Source organism: Adiantum capillus-veneris, chromosome 9 (assembly GCF_014529385.1).
Source record: "Adiantum capillus-veneris isolate H3 chromosome 9, ASM1452938v2, whole genome shotgun sequence".
Lineage (NCBI taxonomy): Eukaryota > Viridiplantae > Streptophyta > Polypodiopsida > Polypodiales > Pteridaceae > Adiantum > Adiantum capillus-veneris.
This window is the reverse complement of record NC_140939.1, coordinates 119,620,587-119,640,695: the sequence shown is the minus strand read 5'-3', so window position 1 is coordinate 119,640,695 and position 20,109 is coordinate 119,620,587. Positions and strand designations below refer to the sequence as shown.

The following is a 20,109-nucleotide window of genomic DNA, read 5'->3' as shown; positions in this document are numbered from 1 at the left end:
TGCATCATTTACATCTGTATCATAAATAGGTTGTAATCTGCATCAAAAATAACTTGAAACTTGCGTAGGATGAATATTTGCCTCATTTGGCCTTACATTCTTATTTCCATCATTGGAAAAAGGCAACAAAGTATAAAAAATGTCGTGTGAGCTTATACCATGTCTCTTTAGTACATGACAACGAGGACAGAATTGCACCTTCCACAAAAACATCATCTCGAGTAGTCAGGATGTGGTTCGGTTGTGGATGATCTAACCCTTGCTTTCAACATTGTAGCCAACAAAGATGTATTTAACAACCTTATCATCCAATTTCCTGTGTTGTTGTTTTGGCACTGAAGTATAATTCAAAAAACCAAAAACATGCAAGTGACCGATATCATGTTATGCCTCATATGGAGTCATAGGCTGAAAAGATTTGATAAAACACGTAATATGCAAACAACACGCATGACAACCTCTAACCAAAAAGCATGTGACAAAGCTTGGCTTCAAACTATACATCATGACATCTCTTTAAGTGATGTGTTTGTCCTCTCAAAAATACCATTTTATTGAGGTGTAAAAGACAGCACATTGGTGTTTTATTCCATGATCACTAAAAAATGCATTAAATTCTTTTGACATATACTCTCATCAATTAGAACGGAGGGTGTCTATATTACAACTGGATACATTTTCAATAACAATAAAAACTGTCTAAAGCGCATACACTTCGAACTTAGCCTTAAGTGGATAAATCGATGTATGTAGTCATCAATGAAAGTCACAAAGTATAAAATATTATTGAAACAAGGAGTGTGCATCAAAGCGGCAAACACCTTTGCGGATAGCCCACACTGAACCATCTTTCAAAACCTTAGAACGTTGCATTTTTTTCCAAATTACAACCTTTATAAACATGCTTAGATTGTGCCTCTAAAAGAGGCAATGAGGCAATCATATCAAATTTCTATAAAAATTTCGATGTCCAACCCGTGCGTTCCATAGTTTAGCATCTGAAATAGCTTTAGAATTTATAATTGCATTTGCAAAGTTTTGAACACTTGTGATAAGAAGTTAGATTGTACCTGATGCCACAATAGTATCACCTGAAGTAAGATCACAAACACTGTATCTATTATCCACAACATTTACAACAAGGCCAAGTCTTGCTAATGTAGAAACAAACAAAAAATTCTTCTCGACTTTGCACAAAAAGTACATTAAAAAGTGTGAAAGAATTGCCATTAACTACAACGAATACAATCTTTCTAACTCCCTGAACCAAATAAGAGGTATTGTTTTCCCTCTACCAAACAGCTCTCAATTGCCTCATCATTACAAGGCTATATATTAAATTTGTGGTCTCCAAGTGAGCAGATTTATACATAGTCCGAGACTTAAGCATCAGCAAGGACTTGAAAGGATCTTTCAACATTTGAGTGGCACTATACTTTGGGTTGTTTCATCCCAAGGGGGATCATTGCGGCCGCATTAGGCTGGTTGCTACGGCACACAAGTGTCCACAAGTGGTTTTTGTTTCATGTTCGACAGGCCAAGTACATCTTGGTTGAACAGAAAGCAATCTACCATAGCCACCTTCAGTTGTGAGGCAAGGTACAAGGCAACTTCCAAACGTACGATTGACATCTTCTCAATCTCCAAGCGATTTGTACATCCTTGCAACCCTATTTCCCTCACTACGAAATATTTTTTTTCCCTGTGCTTCGTGTATACCACTCACTCTAGGGCTATTTTATTTTATATTCACATACTTAGTGAGATACTCTCAATTATGTGCCATGAGCTTTTTCTCAATCTTCAACCTCTGTGCATTTGTGCAACCCTAATTCCAACAAAACAATAGGTGCAAAATGTCCCTAAATGAGCATAACGATGCTCACTCTTTATAAGAACACGGACAAGCATTACAATCTACAAATAAGTCAAGTGGGGAGTCAGTTCCACGCAACACCGCCAAAAACAGGAGCATAAAATTCCAAGGTATGATGAGAACACCACCAGCATGAACCATGCGACAAGTTCCAAGGGATGTAGGATGCATAGGAGCTAAAACCAATTACCGACCCGTACCCAAAGGAAGGAAGTAGACCATTAGGATCTTAGTGTCTGGCTATGAGGAGCAATCTATTACGTGAACTTCTCGTTTGTGATGTCGACTTGTCTGGAAGCCACTTATTGTTTATGAGCTACAGACAACAAATTAACTTTTAAACAAGGCTTCTTGACATTTTTAAAGATGAAATACTTGCCAAAGGAAAGCTATCAATCATACAAATTTTTGGCAATCAAGGCCGACTTTTGTCACCAGGTTGATTGAATACTACACCATCTCATACACAATCTGAGAACCAAATGCTGCGTGCTAAGTACATTTCTTTTACAAGCTAGGGGCATGCTCTAGCTGTTCTTTGAATATCCCCTTGTGGGGCAAAGGAAAAAAACAATAGTCAAAATTGCAGCTTACTGTGAAGCTCTACTGCCACCAACTGGCGATCCTCAATTACATGTGACATCCTGGATATGTAAGAAATTTTAAACCTTGATACATCTTTCATCTAGGCGGGTTTGTTCACCTGGGCTGAAAGCCACTAGGCTTGGACCATCACACAATTGTGTGTGTAACTCCCAAGAAACTGAAGTACAGTGCCAAAGACAGCCTGAGCAATATGTGCTGAAACCTGTAGACACGTAAAGTTCTTTGAAGAACTTGCATCTGAAGACTGTGATCATACACTGTGCAGCTCACTTTTGAATCAGAGCAGTAGAGCACAGTCAGGGTGTAATCACCATTACTTTACAAGGCTACATGTATACAAAGAAGTGCAACTGATAACTGCAATCAGTACAGAAGGGCTCTTTGCACCGACGTTGCAGAAGTACACTGTCCACTCTTGATCCAAGCCAGTGGATTGTTGAAGTTGGTAACTGACTGAGGCCTCTGTCATAGCTAGCTCTCTTCAGATCCAACGCAAGCATCAGTACTGTTGAATGATTGCAACCTGCCAACCTGATCAAGTCATATCCAAGCGAAAAGAGTCATAATTATTGACCGCATTATATCCAAGCCAAAGAATTGCGATCATTGACTGGTTGTGGTCTGCCACGTGTCGGTGTTGGGGGCCTTTGGGTATTTAACTCCTACAAAGTCAAACAATGCCCAAAGTATTACCAAATAATTCAGCACAACAAGAGAAATGGCAGTTACTCAAATTTTGAAGCCTACCTGCATCCATGTGTCTTCCGTGTGATGTTCTGGTGATGTGTCTGGAGACAGGATTGTAGGCGGAAGGGGATGAATAAGCTTTGGTACCACAATGAGATCTCGCCCAAGAACTAGGATGGCACCAGCATTATTTGCAGTTCCTACCAAAAAACACGTGATAAGATGAACATGGGACTCGATACCAGATTCACCATTTTCAAATGCCATAGCCATACCACAATAGTTGGTGGCAGAAAATAATGTGATCAGATGGCCCTGTGCAAATCGCTCAAACCCATCCATGACACACTCATGCGCTCTGATAATCAGCTGTAAGTCATTGTTCTTACAGAACTCCAACACACGATCCGGCTGCTCAGTAACACATGGTCATTCAAAATCAGGAAGAAAGACCACATCAACCAAAAGTATGTTGAAACAGGGAAATGCAGCCAACTCCATAACATGTTTTCACAGTGCCCGACAGGTACGTAAACTGAACAAAAAAAGTGATAGATACCCCAAAAGTGACGAGGCCTGGTCCTCTCGCATTCGGACGTAACCCCTCCACACTGTCATTTTCAGTTGGATCAGACCTGTACAAAAAATAACACCTGAAGTGTTTTGCAGGTGAATAAAAACAGTCTTACAAGCACTTGACCTGGTCTAGATGCCAATCCTATGAGTGAGATAATGATCTCAAGCAGCAGTATATACTTTACCACAGTAAATCCATTAGCACCACAGGCCCCGCCTCCATCGTAATGGGTCTTTGCAAACTCTCTATCTGTTCTACATGGTTTATTGAGCGGCCTATACCACCATGCATGCAAATTATCTTTTTTTCGATAATTGCAGCCAAAGGCAGCCAATTAAACAACTGGTTGATTCGATGCCATGCCCATATCCCGTCATTCTCCCCCTGCTTAGGAAACAAGATGGTTCAGAAGCCTTGGATGAAAAGGAAAGAAAAAAAGGACAGGACCATAATCAACAAACCATCCTCTCTATGCACTCAATTCGAAAGCCAAACAGAGCGTTGATGTCAGATGCCTCATGATTCCCCCGGATCAAATGCACATTTTGAGGATACTCCACCTGTTTGAAACATCAGTGTTGAACACAAACGTGATGATCTAAAATTCAGAGTCTTATAAATTCAAGCCATATGCAAACCTTCCAACCTTGAGAGCAAGAAGCAGAATGATTGTCTCTAAACTATGTTGTCCTCGATCTACATAGTCACCAAGAAAGAGGTAGTCGATATACCTGATGAGCAAACTATATCATAAGCTGGTCACCTCAACCCCCACTACCTTAACTGTGACAAAATACGTACTGCTACGACCACCCTAGAAAATCATTTACACAGGTTTCCTTTCAATCAGAAGCCAAAACACTGTATGAGGCAGCCAACCTCAGCTAGACTTCTTTGCAGCCAAAACAACAGCTTAATCATAGCTTCATCAAAGCACAGAAAGACAGAAAAGCACTAAAAATTTAATTATTTTCCTTTCAAACTGTCCATGTTCAAGAAAAAGCATAGCAAACTGTGCTCAAAGTTTTAAATGATGGAGAGACGCAAAAACATGCAAGTAAGGAAAAAAGTGTAAACTCGATGCACAAACAATTTTGAATCCTACTAGCGAGTAACGTCACCCTGCAAAAAACCTGAAACAAAGAAATGCCAAACAATTTGAACTCCAAAACGTCGCCCTGATATATAAACGCTTGCCACCAAAAAACCCTCCCCCCCCTCCTGCTTTCCCTGTTTTTGTTGACATCAAGCATGGATTTCGGTACGATTCTTCAATTTCTAGATAAAAATAACCACTTCTAGATAAAAATCTTACGTTATATCTCCTGCAGTCGATGGTGAGCCATACTCATCAAATAATCGCATCAAATCACCAAATTGCCCATGCAAGTCACCAAATATCTTGACAGGAGCTCGAATTTGCAAAACACTGTGCTCCCTTGCAAAAATATTTTGGGCTGCACTGCATAATTCTGCAATCTCTCCACAGTCTAAAATAAATTGCCTACGAACAGGAGGTTTCCACCCACGAGGTTTCAGCAATTGCTCTATGACCTGAACAAGAAAAATAGCAGCTACCTTTCGTCAAAGAATAGTTTCCTGGTGTACTTTCTTAAGCATAAGCAAGCAGCAATACCTTGTCAAAACATAAGTTTCTTTGTGTACTTTCTTATGCAATAGCAAGCTGTACGAGGATCATTACCTTTTTGGAGACGCTATTTACAGACATGTCTCTTTCCAGCAGCTTCCTCGCTGCATTAGCACTCTCAGGAGTCCCATAGCTCACTCTACGTCCCTCATTTTCAAATTGATCAATAGAGAGCTGCCTTACTAAGCCTCCCAAAGCTCCTCCAGACTCCGCAGCTACAACCACCTACAATTGAACACACTCTCTCTCTCTCTCTCTCTCTCTCTCTCTCTCTCTCTCTCTCTCTCTCTCTCTCTCTCTCTCTCTCTCTCTCTCTCTGGATAGTTTCCTACGACGTTAAAACTTTGTTCTTCTTCTTCTTCTCTCTTCCTTCAATATGGATTTTGGTACAATCCTTCAATTTCGGTTCATGAGCCGATGCACTCAAAAGCTTGGAGAGTGGGCAACAAGAAAAATGGGAGCAAGGGGGAAACCTCGAAAGAAAGGGCACTCATCCTTCGTTTTCCCTCCATGGAAGCGAAGGACTTTTTGAAGAAAAGACCAACTCTTAAGAAGACGGGTATCTTTCTCGGGGATGACCTTACCCTCTCACAGGTCGCCCATATGCAAGAGGTAATGCCAGAGATTAGAGCGGCAAGGGAAAAATGTAAGATTGCTTTTTACCGAGATGGAAGAGTGGTGATATTGGAGCGACGCTCCACAGGATGGTGTGAGGCCTATGGGACCACACTCAAAGTTGCTACCTGGAATTGTAATGGATCTATGCACCTTGATGTGGGTGCTTTTGAGGGGAGAGACATCATCTTCTACTCTGAGACACATCAAGCCCCTGGGCAGTCTATGCCTCACATTAGTGGATACAGATGGGAGACAGCCTGTAGACACGAGACACGATTAGAGCACAGAGGGCGGGGCTCAGGAGGAGTGACAGTGTTATTCAGGGAGGAGTTGCATCCATTGATACATATAGCCCGCAAGGATGAGGAAGCTAGGTACATGTGGGTGAGATTGAGAGCAGAGACAGGCAGATGTCTCTACATTGCTATTTGCTACTTTCCCCCGAGTACGTCAGTATATGCACCACCCAGAGAACAGACCCCCTTCTCTATTTTGGATGATGACATATGGGAGTTCTCTAGAGATGGTGACATTATCATTCTAGGGGACTTCAATGCTAGGACTGCCCATCATCAGACAGTAATTTATGATACTTCAGTGGAGATGCTGAGAGAGTTGGATGTTGCAGAGACGGACTATCACAGGATGGGAAACATGCTCAGTATGGACGGCACTTGCTAGAGATGGGGACTGCACATGGATTGGCCATCTTGAATGGCCTACAAAGATTTCCCGCTGCGGAAGGTTTCACATGCTTTCCACACAGACATGGAGCCAGCACAGTGGATTATGTCATGGCATAGCCGAGCCTTCATCCAGGATGTCATAGTTGGGCCCAGACCTATTGGGGTGGCAATGAATCATGCTCTTGTGTCGATGACCATCTCTCTCCAGTTGAGTGTAGCACACAGGCCACGGGGTAGCAGCCCCTACTCGCTACACCTTCACGCGGGAGACGGGTTCTGTATACATAGACGGGATCTACAGACGCCTATGCACTGCTGAGCCAGGGCGACCTTTGGAGGGGCTTACTACTATACTAACACAGAAATACATGATGTAGTAGCAGAGGCATACCCACACACCCAACCTAAGCAGAGACGCCGTTCTGGGAGCATGCCTCAAAACAACTGGTATGATGAGGAATGCCGCCACAGTAGAGCTAGACTTCAAAGGGAGGTGCTTTTGGGGGACATCACTCACAGACAGTCACAAATTGACTTCCGACGCCTAGTGCGGCGGATGAAGAGGGCATTTTTGGCTCGACTACAACAGGATCTATACAGTGAGTCAGGACTCGCGTGAGGCATGGCGACTCTTTCATGAGCCCCCCCCCCCCCCCCCCCCCCCCCCCCCCCCCCCCCCGCCCACCCCCCCCCCCCCCCCCCCCCCCCCCCCCCCCCCCCCCCCCCTTGCCATAACCTCTGTAGAGACCTGGGGTCAGTACGCATCGTCTTTGTACACAGTTCCTGGACAGCCACCCCTTCCCGACCCCCCCGATCCATGCCCACACGTGTGTTTTTTTCACCGTTGAGATGGTGAAGAAGGCCATTGACAGGATGACGACTGGGAGAGCATATGATCATGATGGCTTAGTGGCTGAGCATTTCATGCATGCCAAAGATCTACTAGCAGAGCTTCTAGCAATTATGTTTAACGGTGTTGGGCAAGCAGGTTTCATGAGAGGTTTTTCTACTCTTGACCATATCTTGACACTCAGGGCCATCATTGAGGAGGGCAGATCCCATGGGAAATGGATTTATTGTAGCTTTATGGACTTCCGCAAAGCATTTGACACAATACCAAGGCTAGACTGATGCGCAGATTACTAGGGAAATGGAAGTACCCACAGAACTCATTTGGGGGATCATGGCATTGTACAGATCAGTAGTAAGGCATGTACGCACCTCAGAGGGTCTATCTACACCTGTTCACTCCACTATTGGGGTGAAGCAGGGCTGCCCGCTCTCTCCTACTCGCTCTCTATAGAAAGCCATCTTTATGTCAGCCATGTTCTCTTGGTATCTAGTTGAATCAAGTCCCGATGAATTGAGTCTAGTGAACTCTGTCCTGTGAGAATCAAAGAGGGTGCATTTAGAGAGTTTTGGGAGGGGGGGAATCTGTCCATGCTGAAGCCGTGATGTCATCTGTCCATACCAACAGGCTTTATCCCCCTGCTGGGCTAGGTGTCGGAAAGGCTTAAGGGCTAGCCACGCATATCTGCTTCTGAGGAGGTCCCTTAAACTGTGTATAAAGGAGACTGATTGAGTAAGTGCCTTGATCACAAGGGGAGGTTCGGCCAACGATGCTCGAATAATATTACGTGGCATTGAAGCCTTGGCTCTAATCATTTGAGAGACCATACAAACCAAAGGCCTCTCCATCCATCAATGCTAACAGATCTGCCATGGTGATCCTCTGAGGGTCCCCATATCTGAACTGCATACAACATGGTTGAAGTCGCCAGAGTGTCAAAGAGGTTTCTGAAACTGAAGGTGGGAACACATCCTCTTCAATCCCCTCAATGCTGCATAAGCCTATGGTCAATCAAGCCTCTGCTGCTCTCCTGTATGAAAACTCTGGCCCACTGAAGGCTACCCCAAGGTAGATGTATGCATCTATATACTCCACTAGAAGATGTCCATAGGTAAATGTGGGTGCTTACCTCCTGACCGATTGGGTGTGGTGTTAAACACCATAATCTTGGTTTTACCAGGATTAATAGACAATCCACTATCATGGGCAAATGCATGTAAAGCATCCAAGTGACGCTGCATCCCCTCTGGAGAATCAGAGATTAACACATATTGTCAGCATATAACAATAATGGGATCCATGACCCTGCCAACTGTGCTCCTCTATAACTATCTCTCTCAATGTAGTCAAAAACCTCATCCACATACATACCAAAAATAGCATAGGAGATAGTGGGCAGCCCTGCTTTACCCCGATAGTGGAGTGAGGAGTCGGCACAAAGTAGATACTAGAGCAAATTTGCAAAGCAAGAGATAGCAAAATATGGAGCCTCCAAAACCAAAAATCCAAATGATAAAACATAAGTAGACTGTAGAGCCTAGAGGGTGGAGTCAAGCCTCCAAGCTACTATTGTGAAATGCACATTTGAGGCAAAAAATCCAATTTCATCAATAAATCCTCTGCCCACGTCTAAAATGCCCAATCAGACGTCAATCTCACGCGTACGCATCCGGAAGCTCGATTGCCCCATTGGGCGCGTGAGAAAAAAACTCTATCCTCTGTTAGTGACAATGTGGAAGATGAAAGAGCCAGCTGTTATTTTGGGTATAGATGAGGTGAGTTTGAGTATGTGGATTCATGAGATGGTCAGAGATAGGATATTCAGTACCTTAGATGTGATCTCTGCCTGAGATGATACAGTAAACGGTAGATACTTGCACACGTGGTTACAAAGAGTGTCTTGGACAGTGTGGAGGAGGATGCCTTGTGCACAGGTCTTCGAGACCATTATAGATCTCCCCCTACCTTTCCCCTACTGGCTTTGACCACTCTATGTGCTCATTTAGCTTTGTACTAGCTGGAGTATTTCCCTTGTTCTATGTTATATCCCTATGGGGTTTTTTCACTTCAGTTGTTCACGATGTATTATGGCTTTGGCTGTGTTTTGTATATTTTATGTGATATAATCAAGACATGCCCTCTGTTTTGTGGGGGGGGGGGGGGGGGGGGGGGGAGAGAGAAAATGAAATGAAATGAAATGTTATATTAACGTCTTCAAAAGGCCATAATGACCTATGAGACCCGAAAGTTACAAAGTGGTGGATCTGATACAAAGTTAGAGTAACAAAATAGCCACAAAACAAAGATATCTACTATGGGGGCCTAAGTTGGTCGATGTGAGCCAAGCATAAGACTAAGCGGGAAAATTTGGGTGGCTTGTTGGGATGGTTAAATCACAAGAGATCTAGCATCGGTCGTTGGCGAATCTCATCAATTTCCTCCATGGTTAGTAGTCTGACCGGGCGTCGTGCATGCCTGGCCAGCGTGCTCCGAATTTTCAATCGTAGAACCCGTCGATGCTGTGTAGTTCTTTGCAGTCGTGGGCGCCTGGATTTCCCTAGTTCAATCGCTCGGTCAATCAGTGTGCCTCTCGTGTGAGACGAGGGGGAGCTCTGTTGTGGGAGTGGCTCTTGCGGCCGTCCCGTGCCTGCTTTGAAGAAGTCTGTGATCCGTCTTTGAGACTGGCTAGCCTCGCCATTCATCAGGCTATCTCTGTGTCTGCGCAGCTCGAGTAAGAACAAACCCAAACATCTCTGATCTTCGTATCCCATGACTCTTGAGAGTGGTCCAAAACCCTCTCTGAACAGGCAGTGGAAGCGACCTCGTATCTCGTAGTAGACGGGGCAGTGGCATGTATAGTGTAGCTCTGTCTCAGGTTCCGTGTTACACAAGGGGCATGTCCTGTCCTCTGCTGGTACTCCGCTGTACCTCCCAGTCTCAATCCGCAACTGGTGAGAAGATGTGCGTAACTGGCCAATAGCACATCGTATCCCATGAGACAAGTGGGTATCCATGTATTTGGGTCTCGCCACAAAACCATCTTCCGTAAGCTGGAGAAGGTGGTCTCTGTAGAAAGCCATCTTCGTGCCCAACTCCTGTGCTGGTTGTATCCATGTCCTCCTGGTGTCAAGCTGGGTTAGGTCTTGGCGGATGAGCTTGGTGATCTCTGACTGTGTAAGAGTGAGAGATGGTGCATCCAGTGAGTAATGGAATGGTGGCAGCCTGTCTATGCTGAACCCATGTGCCCGAAACCATGATGTCATCTCCCCATACCAGCATGTTGTATCTCCTTGTATGGCTAACTGTCGAAAGGATTCAAGTGCTATGCGAGCATATCTGTCTCTAGGAAGTTCCCATGTGCGGTTTATGAAGGAGACCGATCTGGTGAGCGCCTCGACCACAAGTGGGGGGGCCGCTAGCTCTGCTCGGATAATGGCACGTGGTACTGATGCCTTGGCTCTAATGAGCCGCGAGATCATAGAGACGAGAGGTTTCTCCATGTTCCCCCATCCGTCTGAGCGACCCGGCCTCCCGTGGTGATCCAGTGAAGGTCCCCATATCTCTGTTCCATAGAGCAGTGCTGAAGCCACCAAGGTGTCAAAGAGCCAGAGCTTCGTCCGGGGCTCCTGAAACTGAACCTGCGAACACATCCTCTCCAATCTACCCAATGCTGCGTGGGCTCTAGTAAGTCTGGTCTCTGCTGCTCTTCTGAGTGAGAATGTAGGTCCGCTAAAAACCACTCCAAGGTAAGTGTAAGCGTCTGTGTACTCCACAGTCTCCTGGCCGTATGTGAATGTAGGTGCTGACCTCCTGATCCACTGTGGGGTGGTGTTAAACACCATAACCTTGGTTTTACCGAGGTTGACAGACAAACCACTTTCGTGTGTAAACGTGTGCAAAGCATCCAATTGACGTTGCATTCCCTCTGGGGATTCGGAGATCAACACTATGTCATCAGCATATAACAAAAGTGGAATCCATGTCCCTGCCAACTGAGCACCTTTATCCCCATCGCTGTCAATGTAGTCAGAAACCTCATCCACATACATACCGAAAAGGGTAGGAGAGAGCGGGCAGCCCTGCTTCACCCCAATAGTGGAGTGAACCGGTGTAGAAAGTCCCTCCGGGGTGCGTACATGCCCTACTACTGATCTGTACAATGCCATGATTCCCCAAATGAGTTCTGTGGGTACTCCCATTTCCTGTAATCTGCGCATCAGTCTAGCTCTGGGTACCGTGTCGAAAGCTTTGCGGAAGTCCACAAAGCTACAATAAATCCGTCTCCTTTGAGATCTGCCTTCCTCGATGATGGCCTTGAGTGTTAGGATATGGTCAAGAGTGGAGAAGCCTCTCCTGAATCCTGCCTGCCCAGTTGCACGTATTCCTTCCCTCTCTGCCCATCTACTCAGCTGTTGCTCAAGAATGGATGCATACAACCGTGCCAGTGTGTGCCCAATCATAATAGTGCGATAATTCCCAGGCTCCATGGGGTCTCCTAATTTGAAGATAGGTACGATCGTAGATAGGCTCCAAGTGTCTGGTAGGGCCTCACACATGGCCCGGTTAAACATAACTGCTAGGAGCTCTGCTAGTAGGTCTTTGGCATGCATGAAATGCTCTGCGACTAGGCCATCATGATCATATGCTCTCCCAGTCTTCATCCTGTCAATAGCTTTCTTCACCATCTCAGCGGTGAAAAAGCCACATGCATGTGGGCATGGATTGGGGGGGTTGGGGAGGAACGGTTGTCCAGGTACTGTGTACAAAGATGATGCGTATTGACCCCATGTCTCTGTGGAGGAAATAGCCGGGGGGGGACTGCTTATGAAAGAGCCGCCACGCCTCACGCGAGTCCTGACTCAAGAATAGCTGATATAGATCCTGCTCGAGTCGAGCCAAAAAAGCCCTCTTCTTTCGCCGCACCAAGCGTCGGAAGTCAATTTGTGACTGTCTGTGAGTGACGTCCCCCAACAGCACCTCCCTCTAGAGTCCGGCGGCACTCCTCGTCATACCAGCTGTTCTGAGGCATGCTCCCCGATCGGCGGCTCTGCTCAGGTTGGGTGTGTGGGTAGGCTTCTGCTGTTGCCTCATGTAGTGTCTGTGTCAGTATAGTAGTTAGCTCCTCCAGAGGTCGCCCCGGGTCCTCAGTGCATAGGCGTCTGTAGATTCCATCCATGTATACAGAATCCGTTTGTAGATTCCGTCCATGTATACAGAGAGAGAGAGAGAGAGAGAGAGAGAGAGAGTCACAAAATGATGACGTGGCATGATCACCCAGACACATTCTGGATTAAATGTCACAAGTGTTCCAACTTATGGGGTCCCCGTCTGATGGGGCCCAGGGGGGACAAAGAATTATAGAACTTGAAGCTCAAAGTTGTACCAACTTATGGAACCCCGGCCGAGGGGCCTAAAACCCTAAAGACCAAAAGCTTGCACTCTGAAAGAGGTTTCATAAATCGGGCTGACATGTTGACATGGCAGGCGTACGCGTTTTGCGCTAGCTGTGCCACGTAGCGGGCTATACAGATTTCCCACAATTCGCGCTGGCAGCTTTTGAGAGTAGATGCTTTTGGGTTTAATGCTTATGAACTGAATGCTTTGGGGCTTTGCTTTTGGGCATCCCTTGCCTCACTCTGTAGAGCATGTGGACGCAGAGTCTGAGAGCAGAGGTCCCTTGAGAGTTGTACTTTGAAATGATCATGTAAAGAACTACCGAAAGGGGTGCTAGACTTTGGGGCCAATACCTCTGGGCGCGGAAGTACGCTGGGCCGTGTCGACTCTCTCTCTCAAAGTTCAATGATTTTGAAGTTTGTATTCGTGTGTTGCTATTAATTTCTCGCTTGGAGTGTCCAGCCTGTTAAAGTGGTATTAGAGCCAATTGACAGGGAGCCTGAGGAGCAACCTGAAGTGGAAGAGAGCGAGAAGATTCTCATTCTGGAACAGATACTGACTCATCAGGAAAGTAAAGAGAAAGGTAAAGTGAACAACGGTTCTTAGTCAAGAACTATCCGGCATTGGATGCGAAGTCGATGAAGGTACCTAGCAGATACTCCTCAGATATTGGAACTTTACTTTGAGGCTTTTGGTCTAGCTTCGTCCATTCCGAGAGATCCCGTGGCGCAGACGGGACTGCACAATAGGGGAGTCACTCCGCTCTTTTGTCACAGGTTACCCAGATGGAACAAAGCCACTGATTTTCCTTTGGATTTCAGGGATATTGATGGGCTGACAATATTTTGCTATATGACTTTATGAAAGAAGTACTTTGACATGGGAATTCTTGAAATGATTTTGATTTACGTGTTCTCTCTCATGTGAGTCGTGTCTGAGTGCGTGTTTTAAAGATGAAATGACTACATCATTTCGGTCTTGAGATTCCATATAAGATGGACATGATAGCAATAAGAATTAGTCAATCCGACATTAGTGAGATCCGGTGTGGATCTAGATGTGATTGCTAAACACGTTGCCGAGAGATCATGGTCCGAGATCTTATGAACTTCATGTGATTTGATTTGAATGTGATGTGGATGTTGAGTGATTGTTGTCTTTGTGAAAGTGCCTGATATGTGTCGTCTAGTGCGTCGGTATTTAGAGTCAGTGTCTATTGAACTAGTTTTTGGCTTATGATTGATTTTGCAGGCGTTATCGAGGGCGATTACAATTCTTTCAAGAGGGGGTATGTCACAAAATGATGACGTTGCATGATGACCCAAACAGATTCCGGATAAAATGTCATAAGTGTTCCAACTTATGGGTCCTCGTCTGATGGGGCCCAGGGGACACAAACAAATAAAGAACTTGAAGCTCAAAGTTGTACCAACTTATGGTACCCCGATCGAGGGGCCTAAAACCCGAAAGACCAAAAGCTTGCACTCTGAAAGAGGTTTTGTAAATCGTGATGACATGTTGGCGTGGCAGGTTGTACGGGAATTCGGCGTTTTGTGCTAGCTGTGCCACGTGGTAGGTTGTACGGATTTTTGCAATTCACGCTGGCAGCTTTTGAGAGCAGATGCTCTTGGGTGTAGTGCTTTTGAACTGAATGCTTTTGGGGCTTTGCTTTTGGGCCTCACTTTGCAAAGCATCTGGACGTAGAGTCTGAGAGCAGAGGTCCCTCGAGAGTTGTACTTTGAAATGATTAATGATAAAGAAATATCGAAAGGGGCGCTAGACTTTGGGGCCAATACCTCTGGGCTCGGAAATATACCGAGCCGTGTCGACTTTCTCTCTCTCTCTCTATTAAAGTTCAGTGATTTTGAAGTTTCTGTTCGTGTGTTGCTATTCATTTCTCGCTTGGATTCTCCAAGAGAGAGAGAGAGCTTTCGGGGTTTCCCTCTCAAGGTTTGAGGGAGAGGGGGAATGCTAAAGTGTCCCCCCATAGCAATGGAAGTGGGAAAGGGCTGCTTACGTATGATGTGCGTGTGTATGTGGATCTATGTGTGTTCATGGTGTATGCACGTGTGTGTCTTAAAAAAAATTTAAATTCAAATGGTATCCTTTTTTATTAATTTACAAATGAGAAACCTCAAAGTGAGAAAATCCGATGAGAAAGATTAGATACAAAGGGAAGAACACAGAAGTGTGCGTTTTGTGTGTGTGTGTGGGGGGGGGGGGTGGGAGGGGGGAGCTTGTGGGTGTGGCAAGGGTTAAGCAGGGTCCTTGCTGAGCAAAGAGTAAGCAGTCTGTCGAACCCATGCCGATCCCTAACCCTAAGCGTGCGCATCCCCTTCTCCAACCCCCGCCACCTCTATCGCTCGCGTCGCTCTTCTCGCGTTGCCCTAGCGTCGCGAAGCTGCCTGCCTTACCCGCTTCACGTGACCTGGCCCTGCCCGTGCCTTGCCCACCTGCCTCCCCCCTTCCCTCAACCTGTCACCCCCGCCCCCACCTTGCACTGCCCACATTTACCCACTCGTACCACCCCTGCCTTCCTGTGCTCGCGCCGTCCTCAGCGAGCCACAGTCTCCCTGCTATCCACATCCTCTGCTGTCTCTGTTCGTGCCACCCCTGCCAGCCCCTTGTCCCTTATAGCTCACCACGCCATCCTCATCCTCCACCGCTTGCGAGCTTAAGGGTAAGGAGGAAAGGGTCAAGGTTTTGACCACAGGAATTATCCTCATCGGCTCTCTCTCAACCACCTGCACCTTGGGTTCGTCGCAAGGCACTAAGTGCATCGACTCTCTCTCAAAGTGCTATGGCGCCTTCTATGTTCATCCCAAAAGATCTATAATGCAAGATTGGTGATTCTCTCTCAAAGAGGGGTTGTTGGCTGCTAGTGGAGTGCTTCTACGCTCATGTCAATGTGCGTGAGTGGCTTTCATGCACTCTAACCCGTTTGAATGAAGGCAAAGTGCAGGAAATCATCTTGCTTGGAAGTTGGCAGAGGTACTTTCATTGCTATTTTTTCATTAAAGGAACTTGCCTCTAGGGTCATCAACTGCACTCCTCTCGGCTTAGAGGACAGACTAGTTTTTTGCACCCGTGGTACGAGGATTTTTTCATTAGCTGCTTTTGAGAACAAATGTCAGGTTCCGAAGTACTCAGTAAAAATAGCTTTTCCAGAGCTGCAAGCATAGTTTTGGTTGCCAGACATGTTAAGTAGATGGATTCTATCTTTGGCATACCATTCATGCGCTCAATGCAAATCCAGACATCTGTGCCATCTATAAAGGTGGCTACTATCTCTTCCACAATTTTTCCAGTTACCATCACTTTTGAATGGAAAGGGGTGCTGCACTCGCAAAGGATTGTGGTTACGGACAGATCGAACCAGTGCCTTAGATGCCATGAGATGGGGCACTTGCCCTAAAGGACGACAATAGAGACAAATTGGTCGGAGGAGGAGACAACCACAACAAAGTTTTGCACAACAGCAGGACTCCGTGCAGAGTTAGCAGTAGCAGAATGCCCAACAGCAGCACAATGGAGAGCAGACACAGAGAGAGAGAAAGAGACAAACAGGTAGAGAGGTACCTGCATAACCTATTCTTGTTTACAGAAGGGTAGTGAGACAGAGGTTGGTAGAGGGCTGAGGCAAAGCAGCCCCCAGATTGACCTCCAGAGGAGAGGTCGCGAGACCTGGATCGAGAGGAGGTTCTAGGTTCTAGGACAACTGGACAGAGAGCTTGAGGAGGATCAGCAGGCGTTGGCAATTCAGGAGCAACCTAACTTGCCACAGGATAGACCTGCCCCGGTAGTCTTTGGATCTCTTGGAGATTCAGTTGTAGGTACCTCTCACCATAGGCACTGTCTAGAGGGAGCAGGAGAGCGAGTCTCTGGCAAACGTCCCACTTTCTGAGATCTTGCTAGATCGGTTCTTTGCGGTTGGTCCATGGAGATCTCAAGAGGTTTCCTTCAGAAGTGGGCCACTATGTGTTGATATTCTTTTCTTGCAATTATCAAGAACATGTCACATCTTCCTTAGCCCAGAGAGAGCCCCCATGATCAGATTTAGAGTATAGGTTTCAAATGATTACTCCTTCTGGACGAGGGAGACTGTCTTAGATACCATACAGGAGCTGACAATGGTTGAAGCCAATTATTCATGGATATTAGACGGTTTGCAGATTTGTTTGAGAGCCAATTTAGAGAGGCCTTAGGGAAGGTAGTCTGGTCAGAGAGAGGTGCATCTTGGTACCTTCCCTTGGCTTTTGAGGTGGACAGTGAGTGGGTCCCCCCTGCCTCTCTTACAGCTTGGTTGTGCTGCATATCTGCTTCCTTTTTTGGAGTGCATCATCAAGAAATGTTAGAATGGATGCGGATGATTTTGGAGGCACGGTCTAGGGGTTTCACAGTCCCTTGGCTTTTGTGAGTTGCTGCATGAGTTTTCACACCAAATGCTTAATGAGTCAGATAATCTGCACTGGACTTTGTGGTTTTTGCTACATCGCCCGAGGTGGACAGAGCTTTGGGCAGATTTGTGTAGACTTGATCACTATTATAGCTACAATTCACCACCTGGTTAAAACTTAAAGTATCTTTATCCCTAGATGTATCCTGTGGTTTGTTATGGGATTTTTTCCCATGATCTCATTGTACTTCCTTTTGGGTTTTTCCCATATTTCTTGTGTATGGACCGATGGTCGACTCCTATGAAATGCAAAGGGTCAAACCTCCACTTTTATTGTGAGAGAGAGAGAGAGAGAGAGAGAGAGAGAGAGAGAGAGAGAGAGATATGAAATGAAATGAAATGTTATATTAACGTCTTCAAAAGGCCAAAATGACCTATGAGACCAAAAAGTTACAATTGGTGAATCTAATACCATGTCTGAGAACGGAAATCACAAAGTTACAAAGTTACCAAGTTACAAAGAACTGACACTAAAACACTAAGGAGAAAGGAAATAAGGGGGGGGGGGGGGGGGGGGGGGGGGGGGGGGGGGGGGGTTTGTGGGTTAAGATGAAATCTCTCATCGGTCGTTGTCGAATCTCATCAACCTCCTCCATGGTCAGAACTTTGGTTGGGCGTCTTGCATGTCGAGCTAGAGTGATCTGTATCTTCTGTTGCAACCTTCGTCGGTAGTGGGAGACCCCCGGAGGTCGTGGACGTCTGGATCTGCCAAGTTCAGTGGCTCTGTCAAGCACTGTACCTCTAGTATGAGTAGGCTCTGAGATCTGCTGTAATGATTGCTCCGTTGGCTCTCCTTTGTCTGGTGTAAAAACTTTGTGATTCGTCTCTGAGACTGTCTTTCCCCTGATATCCTCAGCAAGCTCCCCCTAAGTCTGCGCAGCTCTAGAAGGGACAATCCGAGACACTTCTGATCCTTGTATCTCATGACTCTAGAAAAAGGTCCGCACCCTTCTCTGAACAGGCAGTGGAAGCGTCCGCGTATCTCATAGTATGCCGGGCAGTGGCATGTGTAGTGCAGCTCTGTTTCTGGCTCTAAGTTACATAGGTGACATATCTTGGCTCCTGCCGGCACCCCTCGAAATCGGCCAGTCTCGATTTGGAGCTGATGTGAGGATGCGCGCAGTATCTGTCCAATGGCGCATCTTATCCCATGAGATAAGTGTGTATCCATGTATGCTGGCTTAGTCACAAAGCCGTCCTCCGTGAGTTGGAGAAGATGCTCTCTGTAGAAGGCCATCTTCGTGCCCAACTCCTGTGTCGGCTGTATCCATGTGCTCCTGGTATTTAGCTGAATCAGATCCTGACGTATGAGCCTGGTGATCTCTGTCCGTGTGAGAGACAAGGAGGGTGCATCCAAGGAGTATTGAAGTGGAGGTAATCTATCCATGTTGAGACCATGCGAATGGAACCATGATGCCATCTCTCCATACCAACATGTTGTATCGCCTTGTAGAGCTAGTTGTCGAGATGACTCCAGGGCCAGCCGAGCGTATCTGTCTTTAGGGAGATCCCATAGACCGTGCATAAAGGAAACTGATCTCGTCAGTGCCTCCACCACGGGGGGGGCGGCTAGCTCGGCTCGGATAATCTCATGTGGTACTGAGGCCTTAGCCCGAATCATCCGAGCGATCATAGAGACCAGAGGCCTCTCCATACATCTCCATCCGTCTGTGTTTCCAGATTTCCCATGGTGGTCTACTGAGGGTCCCCATACTTGAACTCCATAGAGCATAGCTGTAGTCACTAGAGTGTCAAAGAGCCAAAGCTTTGTTCGCGGTTCCTGGAACTGAACCTGCGAACACATCCTCTCCAGTCCTCCCAAAGCTGCATATGCTCTTGTCAGTCTAGTCTCTGATGCTCTCCTTAGTGAAAACACCGGTCCACCGAATACTACCCCAAGATAGGTATATGCATTTGTGTACTCCACATTCTCCTGGCCATACATAAATGTGAGTGCCGACCTCCTGACCCACTGTGGTGTCGTGTTGAACACCATAACCTTGGTTTTCCCCAGATTGACCGACAATCCACTATCATGAGCAAATGTATGCAGAGCATGCAAATGACGTTGCATCCCCTCTGGGGAGTCTGAAATCAGCACAATATCATCAGCATATAGTAACAACGGAATCCATGTCCCTGCTAGCTGAGCCCCCCTGTCCCCCTACCGCTCTTCATAGTCTGAAAACTCATCCACATACATCCCAAAAAGAGTCGGGGATAGGGGGCATCCCTGCTTTACTCTAATAGTGGAGTGGACCATGTCAGACATTCCCTCAGTGGTGCGTACCCGCCCCATCACTATCCTGTATAGAGCCAGAATACCCTATATCAGCTCTGTAGGCACACCCATGTCCTGTAGTTTGTGTATAAGTCTGGCTCTCGGCACTGTGTCAAAAGCTTTGCGGAAATCCACAAAGCTACAATAGATTCTCTTGCCATGGTGTCTACCCTCCTCAATAATAGCTGTGAGTGTCAGAATTTGGTCAAGAGTGGAGAAACCTCTCCTGAAACCTGCTTGCCCTGGTGCTCTTATTCCCTCTCGCTTTGCCCATCTACTCAGCTCCTGCTCAAGAACGGATGCATACAACCTAGCTAATGTGTGGCCAACCATGATGGTGCGATAATTCGCGGGAATCATGGGATCTCCTGACTTGAAAATAGGCACAATCGTAGACATACTCCAAGTCTCCGGGAAGCCTTCATACATG

At 46.3% G+C, this 20,109-nt stretch overlaps 1 protein-coding gene across 4 annotated transcripts in view; it reads right to left on the bottom strand.

Annotated features, from left to right (window-relative positions):
- Window positions 1-2,224: 2,224 nt before the first annotated feature.
- The window catches only part of LOC147451078 (serine/threonine-protein phosphatase BSL3-like), a 75,321-nt gene continuing 57,436 nt past the window's right edge, over window positions 2,225-20,109 (bottom strand). The window contains exons 13-21 of one of the 4 annotated variants that reach the window (XM_086520027.1): window positions 5,449-5,619; window positions 5,062-5,300; window positions 4,393-4,489; window positions 4,208-4,306; window positions 3,931-4,133; window positions 3,729-3,804; window positions 3,445-3,580; window positions 3,230-3,369; window positions 2,225-3,144 (exon numbers count right to left, since the gene is read on the bottom strand). In XM_086520027.1, coding sequence (XP_086376153.1) covers window positions 3,061-3,144; window positions 3,230-3,369; window positions 3,445-3,580; window positions 3,729-3,804; window positions 3,931-4,133; window positions 4,208-4,306; window positions 4,393-4,489; window positions 5,062-5,300; window positions 5,449-5,619 — 1,245 coding nt within the window. In that variant the 3' untranslated portion in view covers window positions 2,225-3,060. The remainder of the gene's footprint in view (window positions 3,145-3,229; window positions 3,370-3,444; window positions 3,581-3,728; window positions 3,805-3,930; window positions 4,134-4,207; window positions 4,307-4,392; window positions 4,490-5,061; window positions 5,301-5,448; window positions 5,620-20,109) is intronic. The other 3 variants (XM_086520028.1, XM_086520029.1, XM_086520030.1) reach the window with 3 other exon arrangements.